The sequence below is a fragment of the Thunnus maccoyii genome, chromosome 11, assembly GCF_910596095.1.
Source record: "Thunnus maccoyii chromosome 11, fThuMac1.1, whole genome shotgun sequence".
In the NCBI taxonomy this organism is placed as follows: Eukaryota; Metazoa; Chordata; class Actinopteri; order Scombriformes; family Scombridae; genus Thunnus; species Thunnus maccoyii.
In genome coordinates, this window is record NC_056543.1 from 11710865 (window position 1) to 11731168 (window position 20304).

Here is a 20304-nt window from a genome sequence, read left to right on the forward strand (position 1 = left end):
TTGCCCTCTGAATAGTGGCTCTGGCTCATACAACATCCCCCGATCCCTGCATCACTTCCTTAATCCAGGGGAGAAAGAAGTGGATTTTAGTGAAGCCATGAGGATACTCAGGATTATCACATTCATCTTGTTTGGTGAAAGCTGTTATCCCTTGAGGCTTGGTGTTGCAGATAAGTGGTCCACCAGAATCACCCTAGAAGAAAGACAACAGAAACACATGATTTAGTAGTCCATGAAAAGATTACGCCTGTTTTTCATGAATAAAGGAAACAAGATTTTGAAATGTTCTGTTAGCAGCATTACTGGTATATTTTGATGTATTTAATATTTGGTGGCTTATTTGTTGGTCTGTTTGATCACCTGGCAAATCCCTCCCTTCTTTTTGGTAAATTTGGTGCATAGCATTTGTTTAATATTGAAGGATTCTCCCCATTTATTTCTGCACTCAGTGCTGAATTGCATCTTCTCCGTGGTCTCCCTCAGTACATTTGACGTAGGTTTCTTGGGTCCAGTTTTGCCCCAGCCAGCAACATTACACTTAATGTTGGCTGGAATTTTTCCGTCTTTCTTAGGAAGTCCAATGGTCTTCACATACTTATTAAGTGTGGCTTTCTTTTTTAACTGTGAAAGAGAACAGAGTCAAAACATCATTTGTTATTTTGCACTTTTTGGCACAACACAGTAAACTCATGTATTAGGAATTTCAGTTTGAGTTTGTCTTTTTAAAGCCACATTGAGATTTTAGCTATAGCATCAAATCCTCACAGTTTCAGTTTTTTAAACACATAAGTGCAGCTTCGATATGGACTTTTACAGAATTTTAATTTACCTTAAGTAGCATAATGTCATAATCGTATTTTCCAGTGTATTTCGGATGTGGAATGTACTCCACTTCGATCCGTTGCTGACTTTTCTCTTTCTTGGATATGTCATGTGCTCCAAGTACCACCGTCGTTTGCTCAGCACTGGCAACCATGGGACAAAAATAATGTAAATCATTTATTTATACTTAATACTTATACTTAGCGCTTAACACTTTGTAAGGGACTTGAAAAAATTTCAACGTTGAAGTAAGAATTACTGACAACAATCAAAATTGTTTGTTGCATTAATGTAGTGGTAAAAAATTGTTTCAACCTCAAGTTAGAGCAGATACTGTATTTCATCATATATCGTGATGTATCATTAATATGTCACAAATCATTTAAAATCTATTAAAAATATAATAAACACAGGCTTATTTAATCCTTGTGCTGCTTGTGCTACAAAATTCACTTCACTTTATGCTGCTGCATTGATGTAAAATAAACTCACTATTTGCAGTGTGCTGCAGTTAGGACAAAGTCCTCCCGAATGAGCATCCCGCCACATGTATGGTGTCCACGGATCTGCAGTGATGCCATGTAGGGTCTGGAGTGAGGCTTTGCAACCTTACCGCCCACTATGCTGCTCTCCATAGCCCCTGACATGAGGAGACGGTAAAATGAATACACAGATTACAAGATATAAAATCCTCAGCAGCCAAATTATTACAGATTGAGACTATCAAAATTATGCTTTAACCCAATCTAATCATTATCCATTAATAAGGCTTCTTTAAAAAATCACAGATGACCCTAAAAAATGCAATTATTATTATTATTATTATTATTATTATTATAAAGATTATTTAGAGTCACTTTTCAGTAAATTTGAAAGGAATTTCATCTGATCTTACCAGTGAGGGAGAGCAGCTGGAAGACAAATATAATGCAATATGCATGTATCATGGTTGCTGCACAGAAGTGAAAGTTGAACAATCTGTCTGGCTTTGCTGCCCCTACCACCTTTTGTAGTCAACCGTCCAACTCCCACAACGGAAACTTTGTGGGCAGGTGACAAAATCATTCTTGCGCAGATGAGCTGAGATCACACCTTTTACACTGCAGCAGAAGCGAGACCCTCTTGTGAGATAATGGAGTTACATCTGTTAACCTTTCATTTGTGTTGCATCCACACAGTGTTGTTAAGTCATTAATAATCTTATTGTTGTAGCACTTCACTGCTTACAGAATGTAAGTCTATTTGTGCCTCTGTTTGCTGGATTATGGTTTTATGTTGCAGTGAAAAAATAATGAATAATGAAAGATTTCTGATCAGATGTTCACCCATCTACTACTGGCCTGAAAAATCCCTAAAACTAACCTGTGAGAAATCATATTTCAGTAATAAACTGTGAGTGATCATTTTTAGATGATAAGAATTATTATACACATGCTCGACTGATTCTTTTTCATAGTAGGCTGCATTTACTCTAAAGGAAAGGAAGTGTGGTAAGAGGTCAATGGTCATGTGGAAAGTACGTATTAATACCACAGTAACCACAATGCAAACAAACACCTCACTCACTAAACTACACACACAAATAAGGCTGTAATTTCTAAGAATTGTTTTTCATCGCCAGAATGAATTGATTGTTTTTAAAAAGACAACCTGAGTTAGCATTTTTCTCTGCAATATTTTAATTTAGTCTTAAAACTTAAAACAAAATAAGCATGCAACATAACTGAGCCTGATAAGCCCAGGCACTTGTCTGCTGGAGGTCTATGCAGGCCTACATTGTACTCAGACTTTGTGGACTTCTCAACCTTGGTGTAATATGCAGAGGGTTAATTAGATTAGGTCCATTCAAGCTGTTAATATTAGTTGCTAATTTTCAACAACCAACAAGTAAGCATTTACTAAAGAAAATGCCAGTGGGTGTTTGTATGACTCAACATGCTAGATCACACACACTTGATCCTGGAATTTAGAAGAATGATGTCTGATTAACTCTTCAAACAAGTGTCTTTTTGATTTAAAAAAAAAAAAAAATGGCTTGAGATGAGTTAAAATATCTAATAAAAACAAGAGCAGCAAGGGATTCACATGAGATAATAAGCCTCATACAGCTTATTGTATTCTTTCTACTGTACACCAGATGGAGCTACAGATGATTCAGTGTGCATAAGATACATTTGCCTGTGGGCTTTTACAACACAATTCAACCATCACACTTACTCACATACTTTCTATACCTGCCCCCTGGCAAACCCCCCACCTACCCACCACGTTTTGACTGCTATTTCTCCTTAATGAAAATCATTCTGAATGTGTATCTATTCTGTAAGTTTTTTTTATTTCCAATAAGATTCAAGCATATATCACAAAAGCATTGGATTCTTAACAGACTTAGAAAAATACACATAAGCAAAGCTGACCAAACTTACACAAGAATTTGCAAAAAAGGAACAACTCTGAAATTAAAACACAGGCTTTTAACATGGTGTTAAAGGACAGAGGCAGATGATGAATGTACAGTGCACCTGTTTTTCCCTGATTTAAATAATGCATTCAATTTTATTTTTTTCTCACGTGAAACATTCACACATATAAGCTTCATGATTTCTTTTCAAAAGTAACTGATTTTCTAAATGTTTGCCTACGTTAATTAATAATAAAGTGAAGAAACGGCAGCATTCTTGCCCTCTGAATAGTGGCTCTGGCTCACACATCCCCCTATCCCTGCATCACTTCCTTAATCCAGGGGAGAAAGAAGTGGATTTTAGTGAAGACATGGGGATACTCGGGATTATTACAATCATCGCTGTAGGTGAAAGCTGTTATCCCGTGAAGCTTGGTGTTGCAGATAAGTGGTCCACCAGAATCACCCTAGAAGAAAGACAACAGAAACACATGATTTAGTAGTCCATGAAAAGATTACACCTGTTTTTCATGAACAAAGGAAACAAGCTTGTGAAATTTTCTGTTCACAGCATTACTGGTGTATTTTGATGTATTTAATAGTTGGTGGCTTATTTGTTGGTCTGGTTGATCACCTGGCAAATGCCTCCCTCCTTTTTGGTAAATGTGGTGCATAGCATGTGACCAGGATTGAAGTATTCTCTCCATATATTTTTGCACTTGTCACTGTCTTGAATCTCCTCCTTGGTCTCCCTCAGTACATTTGACGTAGGTCTATTGTGTCCAGTTTTGCCCCAGCCAGCAACAGCACACTTAATGTTGGCTGGAATTTTTCCGTCTTTCTTAGGAAGTCCAATGGTCTTCACATACTTATTAAGTGTGGCTTTCTTTTTTAACTGTGAAAGAGAACAGAGTCAGAACATCATTTGTTATTTTGCCCTTTTTGGCACAACACAGTAAACTCATATATTAGGAATTTCAGTTTGTGCTTGTCTTTTTAAAGCCACATTGAGATTTTAGCTATAGCATCGAATCCTCACATCCTCATCTGCTTTGTTGCAAATGTGTGAAATTAGTGCAACTTTAAATCACAAAAAAAGACACTGAAAAATGAAACTGAAATGATGGAATTAACTGCAGCTAAATGTTATACAACATACTTTCCAGATTTCAGTTTTTTAAACACATAAGTGCATCTTTGATATAGAGTTTACAGAATTTTAGTTTACCTTAAGTAGCATAATGTCATAATCGTATTTTCCAGTGTATTGTGGATGTGGAATGTACTCCGCTTCGATCTGTTGCTGACTTTTCTCTTCCTTGGTTATGTTATGTGCTCCAAGTACCACCGTCGTTTGCTCAGCACTGGCAACCATGGGACAAAAATAATGTAAATCATTTATTTATACTTAGCACTTAACACTTTGTAAGGGACTTGCAAACATAACAACTTTGAAGAAAGAATTACTGACAACAATCAAAATTGTTTGTTGCATTAATGTAGTGGTAAAAAAATGGTTTAACCTCAAGCTAGAGCAGATACTGTATTTCATTATATATCGTGATGTATCATAAATATGTCGCAAATCATTTAAAATCTATTAAATATAATAAACACAGGCTTATTGAGAAGCATTTAATCCTTGTGCTGCTTGTGCTACAAAATTCATTTCATTTTATGCTGCTGCATTGATTAAAAATAAACTCACTATTTGCAGTGTGCTGCAGTTAGGACAAAGTCTTCCCGAATGAGCATCCCGCCACATGTATGTTGCTTATAGATCTGCAGTGATGCCATGTAGGGTCTGGAATGAGGCTTTGCAACCTTACCGCCCACTATGCTGCTCTCCATAGCCCCTGACATGAGGAGACGGTAAAATGAATACACAGATTACAAGATATAAAATCCTCAGCAGCCAAATTATTACAGATTGAGACTATCAAAATTATGCTTTAACCCAACCTTATCATTATCCATTAATAAGGCCTCTTTAAAAAAATCACAGATGACCCTAAAAATGCAATTATTATTATTATTATTATTATTATTATTATTATTATTATTATTATTATAAAGATTATTTAGAGTCACTTTTCAATAAATTTGAAGGAATTTCATCTGACCTTACCAGTGAGGGAGAGCAGCTGGAAGACAAATATAATGCAATATGCATGTATCATGGTTGCTGTGCAGAAATGAAAGTTGAATAGTCTGCCTGGCTTTGCTTCCCCTACCACCTTTTGTAGTCAACCGTCCAACTCCTACAACGGAAACTTTGTGGTCAGATGACAAAGTCTTGCATAGAGGGGCTGAGATCACACCATATTCAGTGCAGCAGGAGCGAGACCCTCTTGTGGGATGATCAAGTTACGTGTGTTAACCTTTCATTTGTGTTGCATCCACACAGTTTTGTTAAGTCATTAATAATCTTATTGTTGTAGCACTTCACTGCCTACAGAGTGTAAGTCTATTTGTGCCTCTGTTTGCTGGATTATGGTTTTATGTTGCAGTGAAAAAATAATGAATAATGAAAGATTTCTGATCAGATGTTCACCCATCTACTACTGGCCTGAAAAATCCCTCAAACTAACCTGTGAGAAATCATATTACAATAATAAACTGTGAGTGATCATTTTTCGATGATAAGAATTATTATACACATGCTCGACTGATTCTTTTTCATTGTAGGCTGCATTTACTCTGAAAGAAAAGGAAGTGTGGTAAGAGGTTAATGGTCATGTGGAAAGTATATATCAATACCACAGTAACCACAATGTAAACAAACACCTCACACACTAAACTACACACACACATAAGGCTGTAATTTTTAATAATTGTTTTTTTTTCATTGCCAGAATGAATTTGATTGTTTTTAAATAGACAACCTGAGTTAGCATTTTCCTCTGCAATATTTTAATTTAGTCTGAAGACTTAAAACAAAGAAAGCATGCAACATAACTGAGCCTGATAAGCCCAGGCACTTGTCTGCTGGAGGTCTATGCAGGCCTACATTGTACTCAGACTTTGTGGACTTCTCAACCTTGGTGTAATATACGGAGCTTTAATTAGATTAGGTCCATTCAAGCTGTTAATATTAGTTGCTAATTTTCAACAACCAACAAGTAAGCATTTACTAAAGAAAATGCCAGTGGGTGTTTGTATGACTCAACATGCTACATCACACACACTTGATCCTGGAATTTAGAAGAATGATGTCTGATTAACTCTTCAAACAAGTGTCTTTTTGATTTAAAAAAAAAAAAAAAATGGCTTGAGATGAGTTAAAATATCTAATAAAAACAAGAGCAGCAAGGGATTCACATGAGATAATAAGCCTCATACAGCTTATTGTATTCTTTCTGCTGTACACCAGATGGAGCTACAGATGATTCAGTGTGCATAAGATACATTTGCCTGTGGGCTTTTACAACACAATTCAACCATCACACTTACTCACATACTTTAGATACCTGCCCCCTCGCAAACTCCCCACCTACCCACCACGTTTTGACTGCTATTTCTCCTTAATGAAAATCATTCTGAATGTGTATCTATTCTGTAATTTTTTAAAATTCCAATAAGATTCAAGCATAAATCACAAAAACATTGGATTCTTAACAGACTTAGAATAATAAACATAAGCAAGGCTGACCAAACTTACACAAGAATTTGCAAAAAGGAACAACTCTGAAATTAAAAGACAGACATGTTGCTAAAGGACAGAGGCAGATGCTATGAATGTACATTGTAAATTTTGTGTTAAATTACTCAGTTTCACCATTTTTTCCCTCTGATTTTAAATAATGCAATCTATTGTATATTTTCTTACATGTAAAACATTCACACATATAAGCTTCAAGATTTTTTTTTATAAATGTTTGCCTGCATTATTTAATAATAAAGTGAAGAAACGGCAGCATTCTTGCCCTCTGAATAGTGGCTCTGGCTCACACAACATCCCCCTATCCCTGCATCACTTTCTTAATCCAGGGAAGAAAGAAGTGGATTTTAGTGAAGACATGGGGATACTCGGGATCATTACAATCATCGCTGTAGGTGAAAGCTGTTATCCCGTGAAGCTCGGTGTTGCAGATAAGTGGTCCACCAGAATCACCCTAGAAGAAAGACAACAGAAACACATGATTTAGTAGTCCATGAAGAGATTACACCTGTTTTTCATGAACAAAGGAAACAAGTTTGTGAAATTTTCTGTTAGCAGCATTACTGGTGTATTTTGATGTATTTAATAGTTGGTGGCTTATTTGTTGGTCTGGTTGATCACCTGGCAAATGCCTCCCTCCTTTTTGGTAAATGTGGTGCATAGCATTTGTTGACTATTGAAGTATGTTTTCCATTTGTTTTTGCACTCAAAGCTGAATTGCATCTTCTCTCTTGTCTCCCTCAGTACATCTGACATAGTTCTCTTCTTGTCTCCAGTTAAGCCCCAGCCAGCAACATTACACTTAATGTTGGCTGGAATTTTTCCGTCTTTCTTAGGAAGTTTGATGGTCTTCACATTCTTATTAAGTGTGGCATTCTTTTTTAACTGTGAAAGAGAACAGAGTCAGAACATCATTTGTTATTTTGCACTTTGATGCACAACTCAGTAAACTCATGTATTAGAAATTTGAGTTTGAGTTCGTCTTTTTAAAGCCATATTGAGATTTTAGCTATAGCATTGAATCCTCACATCCTCGTCTGCTTTGTTGCAAATGTGTGAAATTAGTGCAACTTTAAATCACAAAAAAAGACACTGTGAAAAAATGAAACTAAAATGATGGACTTAACTGCAGCTAAATGTTATACAACATACTTTCCAGATTTCAGTTTTTTAAACACATAAGTGCATCTTTGATATAGAATTTACAGAATTTTAGTTTACCTTAAGTAGCATAATGTCATAATCGTATTCTTTGTATTTTGGATGTGGAATGTACTCCGCTTCGATCCGTTGCTGACTTTTCTCTTCCTTGGTTATGTTATGTGCTCCAAGTACCACCGTCGTTTGCTCAGGACTGACAACCATGGGACAAAAATAATGTAAATCATTTATTTATACTTAGCACTTAACACTTTGTAAGGCACTTGAAAACATTACAACTTTGAAGTAAGAATTACTGTACAAAAAGTGTCAATCAAAATTTCTGCATTAATGCATCAATAAAAAAAAATAGTTTTAAGGAAATTTCATAGTGTTGTTCTTAACCTCAGGCTAGAGCAGATACTGTATGTCATCATATATCCTGATGTATCATTAATATGTCACAAATCATTTAAAATCTTTTAGTATATAACAAACACAGGCTTATTGAAAAGCATTCAATGATGTAAAATAAACTCACTGTTTGCAGTGTGCTGCAGTTAGGACAAAGTCCTCCCGAATGAGTATCCCGCCACATGTATGGTGTCCACGGATCTGCAGTGATGCCATGTAGGGTCTGGAATGAGGCTTTGCAACCTTACCGCCCACTATGCTGCTCTCCATAGCCCCTGACATGAAGAGACAGTAAAATGAATACACAGATTACAAGATACAATATCCTCAGCAGCCAAATTATTACAGATTGAGACTATCAAAATTATGCTTTAACCCAATCTAATCATTATCCATTAAGAAGGCCTCTTTAAAAAAATCACAGATGACCCTAAAAATGCAATTATTATTATTATTATTATTATTATTATTATTATTATTATAAAGATTATTTAGAGTCACTTTTCAATAAATTTGAAAGGAATTTCATTTGATCTTACCAGTGAGGGAGAGCAGCTGGAAGACAAATATAATGCAATATGCATGTATCATGGTTGCTGTGCAAGAATGAAAGCTGAACAGTCTGTCTGGCTTTGCTGCCCCTACCACCTTTTGTAGTCAACCATCCAACTCCCACAGCGGAAACTTTGTGGGCAAAGTCTTTCTTACACAGAGGAACTGAGATCACACCATTTTCACTGCAGCAGGAGCGAGACCCTCTTGTGAGATAATCAAGTTACGTGTGTTAACCTTTCATCTGTGTTGCATCCAAACAGTTTTGTTTAGTCATTAATAATCTTATTGTTGTAGCACTTCACTGCCTACAGAGTGTCTTTTTGTGCTGCCTCTGTTTGCTGGATTATGGTTTTATGTTGCAGTGAAAAAAATGATGAATAATTAAAGATTTCTGATCAGATGTTCACCCATCTACTACTGGCCTGAAAAATCCCTAAAACTAAGCTGTGAGAAATCATATTTCAAAAGAAGCTGTGAGTGATCATTTTCAGATGATAAGAATTATTATACACATGCTTGACTGATTCTTTTTCATAGTAGGCTGCATTTACTCTAAAGGAAAGGCAGTGTGGTAAGAGGTCAGTGGTCATGGAAAGTATGTATTAATAACACAGTAACCACAATGTTTTTGCACCTATCACACCCAATTACTCATTTACTCATTACTCAATTTTTAAGAATTGTTTTTTTTCATTGCCAGAATGAATTAGAATTTTGCTTTTAAATAGACAACCTGAGTTAGTATTTTTCTCTGCAATGTTTTAATTTAGTCTTAAGACTTATAATAATAATAATAATAATAATAATGTTTGTATAGCACATTTAATACGAGGATTGAAGCTCAAAGTGCTTTACATCAATCTAGCTTTACAACAGTGCTTTACGACAAATAAAAGATAAATAAAAACAGATAAGAAGAAGAAAGAAACAGAAACAAATAAATCAAACAAAACAATAAAAGGCCAATAAAACCGGAATATGTGGATAAAACAATAAAAGGTCATTAAAACCAGAGGATGTGTTACAGTAAGGAAAGGAGCTGATAAAATGCCAAGTTGTACAAATGTGTTTTTAGCAGTTTTTTAAAACTAGCTTCTGAGTTAGTCTCTCTGATATATCTCAGTAGAAAATTCCATAATTTTGTGGCACAGCTGAAAAAAGCAGCATCCCCAATTTTCTTATGTGCCTGATTTCCAACCTCTAAAAGACCAGCAGCAGAGGACATAAGGACATGTGGGGACAGTAACATGTCAAGCTGTCTATACAATACACATTACCCTACAGATGGCAGTGACATTCACAATACATGTGTTTTCCAGCAGCACATTACCATGCAATGGAGGAAACTGTGCTCATGTAGGGTTTTGAGCAGTTTTGGTGATTGTGGAATTTTCTAGGGATTCCTAGAAGGCTTGATACACCAAGTGCTGGTGTTAATGGGCCAGTATAAAAGTGATTTTGCACAGATGGTTGTCTGTCTGGGCACAGTTGGTGGTAATGCTCATCTTTTTGTTTGCCCTGATATCTTGCAGTGTTGTGGAAGGAAACTCATAGGATTAGATGTCCAGACAATGTTCTCCCAGTATTCCTTTGAGTAGGTGCAGCTGAGGTTTTGATGGAGGAGAGGATTTCCATTATGGTGTAACATTAGACCAGGATTGGTTGTGAAGTATTACAGTTTCTCAGCTGCCATAGACAGAGCTCTGTGGGGCCATCTTGATAAGGTGGTGTTCTCATTTCAGTCGAGGGTGTTGGTGACAACATTCTCCAGAAGCATGAATGGCTCAGGTGGATTTGAAATTGAGCCATTGATTTGCCGGGGAGAGCAGGCAGGCACCCTGAGCAGTCAGTCCTCATTTCATCAGCTTCTAATCTGTGCAAGAAGTGGATAGTCTAGTACAAATTAATTGTGGTTTTATTATGTGTTAATGAGTTGGAACTCATTGAATTTCAAATGAAGAAAACTTAATATGACTGTATTATTAAATGTAGCTCTGAGAAATTATGAAAAGGAAAATTTAGGATGTATACTGAAACATGTGAGAATGCTTGCTTAAGTTGCCACATGTGCAGTTTGTATAAGGCAGTTTCTTTAAGGCAACCCACAGACGTTTACGGACATAAACAGGAAGATGTGCAAAGTATTACTAGAGCAATAATGTTTCCACCCGCATTACCCAAACCTCTGCAAGACAGGCAGACAGGGTAACCAACACTAAACACTCTGCAGCTGCTGTGGTGTGTCAATACCACAGACTAAAAAAATGCAGGTGCTAGTGTAGCTATTATTTCAGTAGTAAAGAGGGAGCAACACTCAAACTAAGACTACAGAGGCACTTTGCGTTGTTAATTATTTTACAGTACTTCGATATGATAATATTAAAAGTAATACTAGTGAAATGTCTGGTGTGCAGTTGGTGTACTGTTTAAAACATTTAGTGGGCATAAATAAATATTTAATATTCTGGCACAATTTCATCAAGCTCACTGTCAAACTCTGCTCAGTGACAAAAAATGACTGCTGTCGCCATATTGAATTCAACTTTAACCTAAGACACTGGGGATGCAGTGAGCTCTAAAGTGACAAGTGTCAATGCATAAATGTATTAATAATAATCATAATAAAAACAATACAAATAATTGTGAGACTACATAGCTTTTTGTGATTTGTCTGTACAGGTTAGGCACATAATGAGCCCCCCTTTTGCTGTTCAACTCACAATGGAGTAGGTCCCAACAGGCCTTTCTTCTGACTTTACCCTAAGGGTAAATTTCACAATTTGTGCCTGACATTTTATACTTTTTACTGTATGAATGTCAAAATTCACTCTATTTTTCATCCATTGAACAATTTTGTTGTCTGGTGTATAATGACAATGGGACACATTTTTTCACGTATTCATGTGAAATTATATTTAATAGTGAGATTATTCCAGTTTAGCTCACATAAATTACTCCAATGAAGTGCAGGTAAATTTAACTGAAGTCAATACAACCTCGCTAGAAGATGACACATATTTTCTTCCTGTCTCTCTCTCTGTGGCTGGAGAGCCGTGCTGCCACAATGTTGATGGAGCACGGAGAATTAAAGAATTGAAGCAAACAATATATCCACATAGCTTCCACATAAGTCAAAGAGGTGAAGTCCGAGTGGACAAAAGTGAAGACTGACTCCCATAAACATTCTTCAAGGCAAGATAATTGGCTGTTAGATGATGCATCTACGCAGCTTTTACTCATCAGCAAACTTGCAGCAGCCTGCGGGCCTGAAGTAGAACTTACTGAAAGGTCACTGGTTCAAAGTCCTGCATCACTTTGTAAATAACAGTGAACAGCACTCTACTTCCCTAATAACAGCTTTTGAGTGCTCTTTGGTACATTCCTGAAAACTACTGCTCTCTGGCAAAATGTGACGGCAGTTGTAGTTATCAGTTTCCAGGTATGACATTTGCTTCACCAGACAGTAATCCCTCAAGATATTGCAATTAAGAAGAGTGATTTGTCAGTAAAATGTTGTAGTTGAAACCTGTAATAAATATTTTGGGCCACTTGGGGGCAGCAGAAACAAGCTGTAAACACAACACTGACATTACCTTAACAGTTACCTACACATCCAGCAGAGCAACATTAGCATTTATTTGGAGTTATGATGAATGTAAGTCAAGTATTCCCTGTCCTTTTAGCTCAGTTTTTTGTCTCCACTAACTCCTGAGGGAAATACTTTGCTCTTTAGCTGCAAAATGTTACACTGTTTTCACCATCTAACTTTGTCTATTTGCTTTTAAGTGCTATGCATTGTTTTAAGAGCCTTTTCACTGAAAACAGCTGTCTGCTGCGACTGAAAATGACAAAACAGTAAATATTTGGTACGGTATAAAACTCCATATAAAAAGAGCTAGAGGGACTGCAGAGTTGGGTGATCATTCTCTTTGGGTAGATAATACAAGTTATCTGATCTGATTAGATGAGTCATTCTCTGAGGGTTCAGATGTGTTGTTAGCTCTTGTTAGCTATTAAAAATATTAACAATATGGCACCTTGGTCAGCAGATTGTTGGGCAGATAAGTTGATTATCTAAACACATCAGTCTTATCAATGTTTAGGCTAAAAGCAGAACACAAATGAATCATATTTGATCTTTTCTTTATTAGTGAGATACCAACTTTTGGGGCATAAGTTCAGAAAAGTGATCAGCTGTGGACCCCCGATATGGCTGCCAAAGGGTGTCATATTTCCTGACGTGTTTGGTTACAGGAAAAGGTTGTCAGACCATGTGGTAATAATAAAACAATAAAAAGCCAAGTAAATTATTCAACCATTTAATAACCAAAATTACCCCCTAAAACCATTTTCATGCCAAGCGGAGGACTCGACAACAAGAGTCTAATAACTGGAGAAACTTTAAAAAGAGGAAATACCTAAAGCGTTTTTCTTGCCCTGTTATAAAACAAAAAACAAAAAACATTACAAATACATTTTTGTGATGATTTGGTTAAAAAACAATTTTTTTTAGCATTGAAGTTTGTTTCTTGAGAGGACACACACACACACACACACACACACACACACACACACACACACACACACTACATACAGTGCATCAGTATGAAATATAATTGCAGTGTTTCAACTTCCATTATTCACTTCACCACAGAATTTAGAAAACCTAATCAATGTTGTATTTAAAAACTCTACTCTGATTTTCTCTTTGCAGTCCCCTTTCTGCAACACTTGTGGGTGCAGAACAAGCAGCATTTGAGAGTCACCCACAGAACAGTTATGAGAATGATGAGCAAAAAGCCAATGACATCCAGGCTGTGATACTGAATCCAGTTCAAATCATGTGCGGCCACCCTTAGATGTGCGGCTCCTTTGTGTCTCATAACAAACTCAGTCCAGAAAACAGCCAGGTCTAAAGGCTGAACAGGACGGTCCAGGTGTATCTTGGACAGCTTCACTATCTTCTCCTTGTAACTGGGGAGAGATAACATTGTGGCAAAATAAAAAAACAGTAAATGGTATGATCTCCAGTTAATGATAATCAGAAGACCTACAGTATATCCTCACATACATCACTGTTTATAGCATAAATATGTCAAATAAGATGTAAATATCAGTCTAAAGATACGGTAGGTAAACTATTTTGAATAATAATAAGATTACTTAACCCCTAACAACAGCAGCAACAACAAACTGGTAACTCTAAATTTGTAGGCTATTAGATACACCCTAGACTGGAAATGACTAACTAATACAAATAACTATACAACTGGAGAAAAAGAGAAAGTGCCTAAAGTATATTATATATATATATATATATATATATACATATATATATATATATATATATATTACTATATATCATTACTGCAGACCATCTCCATGAATTAATCTTCTTATGGAATTAAATAAAAATGCTACAACTGTGCAAAAATGTTCTTTTTAAACTTTTTCATTTGTTTATCATGTTGAACCAGTACATCAGTACATATATTATGTAATACTAATGAAAGATTTTAGTAAGAATTTGTATTCATTTCAAAGAAATGAACTAGAGGTTGTGATAATTGGAGTTTTTAAAGACTTTGCAAAACCACACAGGTGTTTTCACTTATTCATTCTAATTAGAACTCTGCTCAGGATGATGTTGGTTGGAGTTACGCTGGGAATTACATTCACCAGGTCACCAAACTCCAGAATGATGGAGGTTTAAGAGCCGGGTTATGCTGGAAAAGAAATAAGTCTTATGATGTTTTGTGTAATTGAGGAAGGAATTACACATTTGGGTAGAGACTTGATAATCAAGTGACGTCTGGGAACAACCCCTTGATCAACAATGTGCCAACTGTGTGTCTGCCCTGCCTTTTGACCCCTGCTGATTTGACCTTTTTGATCCTGTCTAAATGCAGTACCCCCTCCTGTTTCTGGCCTTTGATTTCATCTGTCTGGGAGAGTCAAATTCACAATCAAGTTGACCCTTGATCTTGCCTTTGTCACATTGTAAGGTGTGAACGCAAACGTGTCCTTCCTTCCTTTTGATCTGATCACAATTCCTTTACCCACAACTGTATTTGCATATAGTCTGATCACTACCTCTCAGCCCACTGTATAACTGTTCCTCTGCCCTCTACTCTGGGTCAGTCTACGGTCTCAGATCTTCTCTGTGTCAGTAAAGATCTGAATCTATCATCTGGAATACTAATAAACCGCCACCACTACAGCAAACTGTGAACAAGGACTTGAGTGAATTTCAACATAATCAAATGTGTTTATAACTGTTCCAAATGGCCACTCTTGAAGGCAGATTAATTTAATAGTGTCATTAATAGTGTTGTGCTTTGTTGTTCACATGAACAGTGAAAGAAATAGTTTTGTAATTTTTTTTGTTAGTTTTTTTGTAGTGAAAAAAAGAGAGCAAGAGATGTTCTGTTGCTAGCTAATAAAGTCATAAAATGGCAGAAAAAATACATTTAAAGAAATTGGCTTTGCAAATGTTGTATGAGGAAGGAAACAATATGTTTTGGTATGAAACACTGAAAGTTAACATACATTTTGTTTCTGTACAAAACTCCACAAATTATCAACATAGCTAACAGGAGAGAGAGGAGTCCCATTACAGTCCAGATAAGAGGTCTAATCAGGCAGCATAAGTGAAAACACCTGTGTGGGTGGACCATGTGTGTGCAGTGACATGGCTGACAAACAAATACTGAAAATATATTATATTCCAATATGTAGTTAAACACACTTCATCCTCAAAACAATTAACAACAAAAGTCAATATTTATTATTTTTCTCAGTCCAGGTTTTCTTAATTTTACTTGCCTTATTTGTATATATTCTTTTATAGTGATTAAAAAAAAATCCATATAGCCTATGACTAAGCGATAATTATCTTGAATTCATATCCAGATGTCTTACCTTTTGTCATGGATTATTTTATTTAGCGCCGCCAACAGGCTTTCAGTTGTCATATCATAAATACCGAGTTTCTCTGCAACACCGCGGACCACCATGCGATGTGCATTGTCTCCTTGGTCCCCAAACAGTGGAAACATCAACATGGGAACAGCATTACAGATACTCTCGTAGATACCGTGGGTACCTCCATGAGTGATGAAGACCCTAGCCTTGGGATGAGCTGAGGAACACAGGAAAAGCCACAAGTATAAGTAAATGCCGTATTATGATCATTTGATATAATCAGTTAAATGTGCTTTTAAAATGACACTCCAGAAAATGTGTCCAAATGAACTTAATGTTATGTTGAAGTTATGTAAATATATTTTAAAAAATGATAAAATAAAAGCATTAAATGAAAGTGAGGTAACATTTGAAGAAAATTATTCAATTATCTTTTAATTTAAGAATCTTTAATGTTCTATCACTGTGACCACTATCTAAAACACATACAAAAACAATATATTTTGATTAGTTTGAATGGTATGAACATACCTAGGAGATCATTCTGAGGTAGCCACTTCATAAGTCTTACATTCTTGGGTACATTGTCAGGTATCACTCCAGTGTATCTCCACACAACCTGAAACATATAATACAATTCTATGTACAAACTATTTATGTAATGATTGTTTGACATTTTTCAGCAAGGCAAGGCAGGGGACATGGTCTTATCACTTAGTCTGGCTAGGGCATTGAGTGTGAAAAGAAAAGAACAAATGTCAGTCTAATCAATGTAATCAGTAGTGATTTGCAGAGACTGATGTCGGTGATCTGATTGAATCTGAATGAACTGTTTTAAACTGTTAAAGTGATTGTTACCCTTTGTGGAATTTGCCGAAAAGCCTCAAAGAACTGTTTAGCCTTCTCCTCAGGCATGCTGGACACTACTGAGCCCAGGGTAAAGACAATAAAGCCGTCGTCTCCTGAGCCATCCACAAACTCCTTCAAGTCCTGCAGGGAGGTTGGAGCAAAAATGAATTTTAGAAAAAATCTCAGTTTTTAGGGTATATGGAAGTTGATCAAGTAGGAAACTGATATTGGAAACCTACATATCTCTACATATGCATATAGTAATCTCACAGCAAATAGCATATGGTGTATTGCACTGGTGTCTTGGAAATTTTTTTCAGGCTTTGACATTAACAGATTAAAATGTGCAGCAGAGTTGAAAATAAAAAAAAAACATTGCTTTTGTTAAGTATTTGATACTCGTCAACACAAATGGGCCCCTCACTTCCTCTCTACACATTCCATGATTGAGATGTTCCATCTTTCACAGTGTTAAGGGCCAACTCATGACAAATCATAATAAACAGTCAAACTAATCATTCCAGCATCAGTATTTTGCCCTTGAGAGTTCTTGTTAAACATTTATGTCCCTATTTCAGTTCAAAAGTGTAAAGGCTTTCTTTCCCCAAGACAAAATGAAGGAAATACTTTGCAGACTCCACAATGTATGTTATGATTATTTTATGTATGGGATACAAAATAATACAAGGAAACAAGGGACTCGTCTATACTTTGACACAGCTGTTTCCTGTCTGTCTTCGCAAGCATTAATGCAGAAATAATCCTGGAATCTTTCCCACTTACTATGTGTGTTGCCAAAAACACTTTTGTAGTGCTGACTCATTCACACTGCACAAAAAACTAAACAAATAAATGTTTTTTAGTCTTTTAAGCCATGAACAAAGACATCTATCATTTAAAGCTGCATTATCTTTTTTATTTTATGAAATTTTTTGGCTACTTGGGGTCAGAAGAAATCCACAACAGCTGAAAAACGTATATCTTGGACATAATCTCATCTTATAAAGTTCTTTTGGCTAACGTGAGCAAACAGTTACCTGTTTACACATCAGACAGGCATGGAGCAACATTAATTTGGAGTCAAATTTATGTTGAATATTTACCCCCATTTTAGTGTTGGTCTTGTCTAACTGCTGAGGAAAATATTTGGCTCTTTAGCTGCTAGATGCTCCAGATATGTTTAGTCACAATTTGTCTGTTAGAGCTTTTTTTTTTTTTTACTGAAAACTACTGCTGCTGAAAGAAAACATAAAAGATTAATGACTTAATTTTCTGAAACTGTGATGTCTGTACACTTTTCTGTTTTTCAGTGTAGTTTTTGTATTTCATTACATCAAGGTTTAAGGGATTTGCTTTAGCTTGACTCTAAACAAGCAAGTATATCTGATTTGCTTTAAGTGAATCCAGATGTGATTCATGCTTGTTTACTCTGGCATACATTCTTTATATACTCACTGCTGGCAGAGGAGCTTTCTTCGCACAGTTGATGCCTCCAATAAAAACCATGTTGGGCATGACAGGCTTGGGCCATTCAAAAGTAAAGTCATATCTGAGAAGCCACAAAGCACCATGGCTTAAAAGATCCTTGTAGGTCATGTTGTCTCCCAAATACCGGCTGACCAGGTCCTCGAAGTGGACATATATTATGCGGCACAAGTAGGACTCCACAAGACGCATAAACATGTTCTTGACTCTCTGTGGGAAGGTCATGGTGTCTGTTCCACCAGAGAAGAACACAGGAACGTAGGAAGGAGGAGAAGGGCATTGGTTAGCCTTTGTATCCAACTCACATGGAAGTCCACGCAGGAAATAAACAGCTGGTATGGAAAAGACATGAGCCAGGATGGAGCCGCAGGGAAGAAAGGGGTCTGTTAGCATAAGATCGAAGCCCTCTCCCTGCATTCGACTCATTAGAGGTTTGTTGTTAAGCAAACTCTCACAACCTTTCACCTGAACAGAAGTAAAGTTAATCAAACGTTGCACATTGATAAACATATCTGTGATTGCTGGTGGCTTGAGGAACACTCCATCCCTGAGCTCGTTGAATTTTTCGTCCAGCTCAGCTTTGGTGTAGGGCACTTGGTAGATCTCAGTCCTGTAGCTCTCTGAGCCTCGGATCAACAGGCTGCTTTCAGGCACCAGGACCACAACTTCATGGCCCCTGTGGATGAGCTCCTTCACCAGAATCTTCATGCTAAGCCAGTGGCTCCCATCCACAGGCATAACCAGCACCTTCCCCCCCTGAACGGGCCCCAGACTGAGGCAGCACAGCCAGGCCATCAGCCCCAGCGTAGGAAACCACACCCCGCTGCTCATTGCCTCCTCTCTGGTTTGCAAGCTGACTTGTTGTAAGGACTACTTGTGGCTGTTGTTAAGAGGTGGTTTTATGTGTGCGTAAGTGTGTGCGTGTGAGTGAGTGTGTAATTTCTGTAGGAAGCTCAGGCTGCGTTATCACACGAGATGTTACGTAACCACAGGAAGACAGGGAGAGCGAGATTCCCAGTGGAATTTGTGGTAAAGTCTAGCAGTCTGACTTTGTCTCCAGTTAATCATTCTCTTATGTGACTTTATATATACTTTGCACGCCCTTTATATTGTAAGTTGTGAGTAGTTTTGTTCTCATGGTACGTAAAGTAGTGCAATAGAAGTACTATATATACAGTGTTAGTCTCTTTGGTGATACCAAAAGAAAACGTTTTTCTTTATTCTATTTGTTTATCATGCTACTTTCTTTATGAAATGTATTTTACTTGCATTCAATTTCTGCTTGTATTCGTATGTGTTTTCTTCCGCTGTGGATTAAAGATCAGTAAGACTTGCAAGTCATAATGGCTTTGCTTCCAGCTTGGACTGCTCATTGATTTGTTCAAAGCAGTGTAAAGTCTCTGTTTACTTTGGCTGTTCCTTTCTCTCCTCCCCCTGAAACACAGACACATGCGTGCTTAATGGGCCATTGCATGAGCTGTCTTTTTTTTCAACTCTCTCTAGTCACACACATATACCTATAACCATTGTGTGAGAAGACCAGTGGCGTGCGAAGCCTTTCGTAGGAGGAACCTGGCACCCTCCTCTTTGGAGGGGGTGATAACATCAAAACAACAATGTAATTCGTGGAATTTTAACCCTGGTTACAACTTGCTTTACCTTAGGAAACCTTCTATGAAAGTAACTGTTGTACAAGGCTCATTGCATGGCTTCAAAAAGATCCAAGGCACACTGTAGGGTTTGTGCAGAATTAAAATGCCTTTATTTTACATGGCAATATGTATTTAACATGACCAATGCGTTGCGACCTGCATAAGTCTTTATTGGTGTCATTGTCAGAGGTGGCTCACATACCGACTGTAGATTGTGTTACAGTGGGAGGATGGTTCTCTATCAGTGTGCTAGCCTATTGATCAAAAACAAGGAAGTGATGAATCATCAATAGAAGGGAGAGGGAAAGAAGGGAAGAAGAGAGAGAGGAGAGGAGTGAAGGGGAGGGGAGGGGGCAAACCTGAATGTTAAAAGGAAGATAGATATAATGTGGCTATCAAGT

General features: G+C 36.9%; 4 protein-coding genes across 4 annotated transcripts; all 4 read right to left on the reverse strand.

Annotated features, from left to right (window-relative positions):
* Positions 1–12: 12 nt before the first annotated feature.
* On the reverse strand, positions 13–1861 carry LOC121907387 (mast cell protease 4-like). The gene is made up of 5 exons (XM_042426912.1): positions 1718–1861; positions 1315–1462; positions 830–965; positions 361–621; positions 13–193 (listed from the first exon to the last, which is right to left on the reverse strand). The coding sequence occupies exons 1-5, from the start codon at positions 1767–1769 to the stop codon at positions 26–28; spliced, it is 765 nt and encodes a 254-aa protein (XP_042282846.1). The 5' UTR covers positions 1770–1861; the 3' UTR covers positions 13–25.
* Positions 1862–2796: 935 nt separating this feature from the next.
* On the reverse strand, positions 2797–5497 carry LOC121907224 (granzyme B-like). The gene is made up of 5 exons (XM_042426665.1): positions 5352–5497; positions 4932–5079; positions 4452–4587; positions 3858–4118; positions 2797–3690 (listed from the first exon to the last, which is right to left on the reverse strand). The coding sequence occupies exons 1-5, from the start codon at positions 5401–5403 to the stop codon at positions 3538–3540; spliced, it is 750 nt and encodes a 249-aa protein (XP_042282599.1). The 5' UTR covers positions 5404–5497; the 3' UTR covers positions 2797–3537.
* Positions 5498–6470: 973 nt separating this feature from the next.
* Positions 6471–9099, reverse strand: LOC121907225 (mast cell protease 4-like). The gene is made up of 5 exons (XM_042426668.1): positions 8978–9099; positions 8566–8713; positions 8106–8238; positions 7506–7769; positions 6471–7338 (listed from the first exon to the last, which is right to left on the reverse strand). The coding sequence occupies exons 1-5, from the start codon at positions 9027–9029 to the stop codon at positions 7186–7188; spliced, it is 750 nt and encodes a 249-aa protein (XP_042282602.1). The 5' UTR covers positions 9030–9099; the 3' UTR covers positions 6471–7185.
* A 4408-nt stretch (positions 9100–13507) lies between these two features.
* On the reverse strand, positions 13508–19474 carry LOC121907641 (UDP-glucuronosyltransferase-like). The gene is made up of 5 exons (XM_042427314.1): positions 18222–19474; positions 16776–16907; positions 16449–16536; positions 15915–16134; positions 13508–13967 (listed from the first exon to the last, which is right to left on the reverse strand). Exons 1-5 carry the CDS (start codon positions 19080–19082, stop codon positions 13685–13687), a joined length of 1584 nt encoding a protein of 527 aa, XP_042283248.1. The 5' UTR covers positions 19083–19474; the 3' UTR covers positions 13508–13684.
* Positions 19475–20304: the final 830 nt, after the last annotated feature.

Bases quoted from the DNA above. Each gene is read 5' to 3' on its own strand.
- LOC121907387 (XM_042426912.1), bottom strand. From the start codon at position 1,769: ATGATACATGCATATTGCATTATATTTGTCTTCCAGCTGCTCTCCCTC. The intron at 1,463-1,717 runs GTAAGATCAGAT...TCCTCATGTCAG, and splicing joins CCAGCTGCTCTCCCTCACTG to GGGCTATGGAGAGCAGCATA. The intron at 966-1,314 runs GTGAGTTTATTT...CATGGTTGCCAG, and splicing joins ACTGCAGCACACTGCAAATA to TGCTGAGCAAACGACGGTGG.
- LOC121907224 (XM_042426665.1), bottom strand. From the start codon at position 5,403: ATGATACATGCATATTGCATTATATTTGTCTTCCAGCTGCTCTCCCTC. The intron at 4,119-4,451 runs GTAAACTAAAAT...TCTCTTTCACAG, and splicing joins ATGACATTATGCTACTTAAG to TTAAAAAAGAAAGCCACACT. The intron at 3,691-3,857 runs GTGATCAACCAG...TCTTTCTTCTAG, and splicing joins AGGAGGGAGGCATTTGCCAG to GGTGATTCTGGTGGACCACT.
- LOC121907225 (XM_042426668.1), bottom strand. From the start codon at position 9,029: ATGATACATGCATATTGCATTATATTTGTCTTCCAGCTGCTCTCCCTC. The intron at 8,239-8,565 runs GTGAGTTTATTT...CATGGTTGTCAG, and splicing joins ACTGCAGCACACTGCAAACA to TCCTGAGCAAACGACGGTGG. The intron at 7,339-7,505 runs GTGATCAACCAG...TCTTTCTTCTAG, and splicing joins AGGAGGGAGGCATTTGCCAG to GGTGATTCTGGTGGACCACT.
- LOC121907641 (XM_042427314.1), bottom strand. From the start codon at position 19,082: ATGAGCAGCGGGGTGTGGTTTCCTACGCTGGGGCTGATGGCCTGGCTG. The intron at 16,908-18,221 runs GTGAGTATATAA...ACCTCCCTGCAG, and splicing joins AGAAAGCTCCTCTGCCAGCA to GACTTGAAGGAGTTTGTGGA. The intron at 13,968-15,914 runs GTAAGACATCTG...ATCTCTCCCCAG, and splicing joins AAAATAATCCATGACAAAAG to TTACAAGGAGAAGATAGTGA.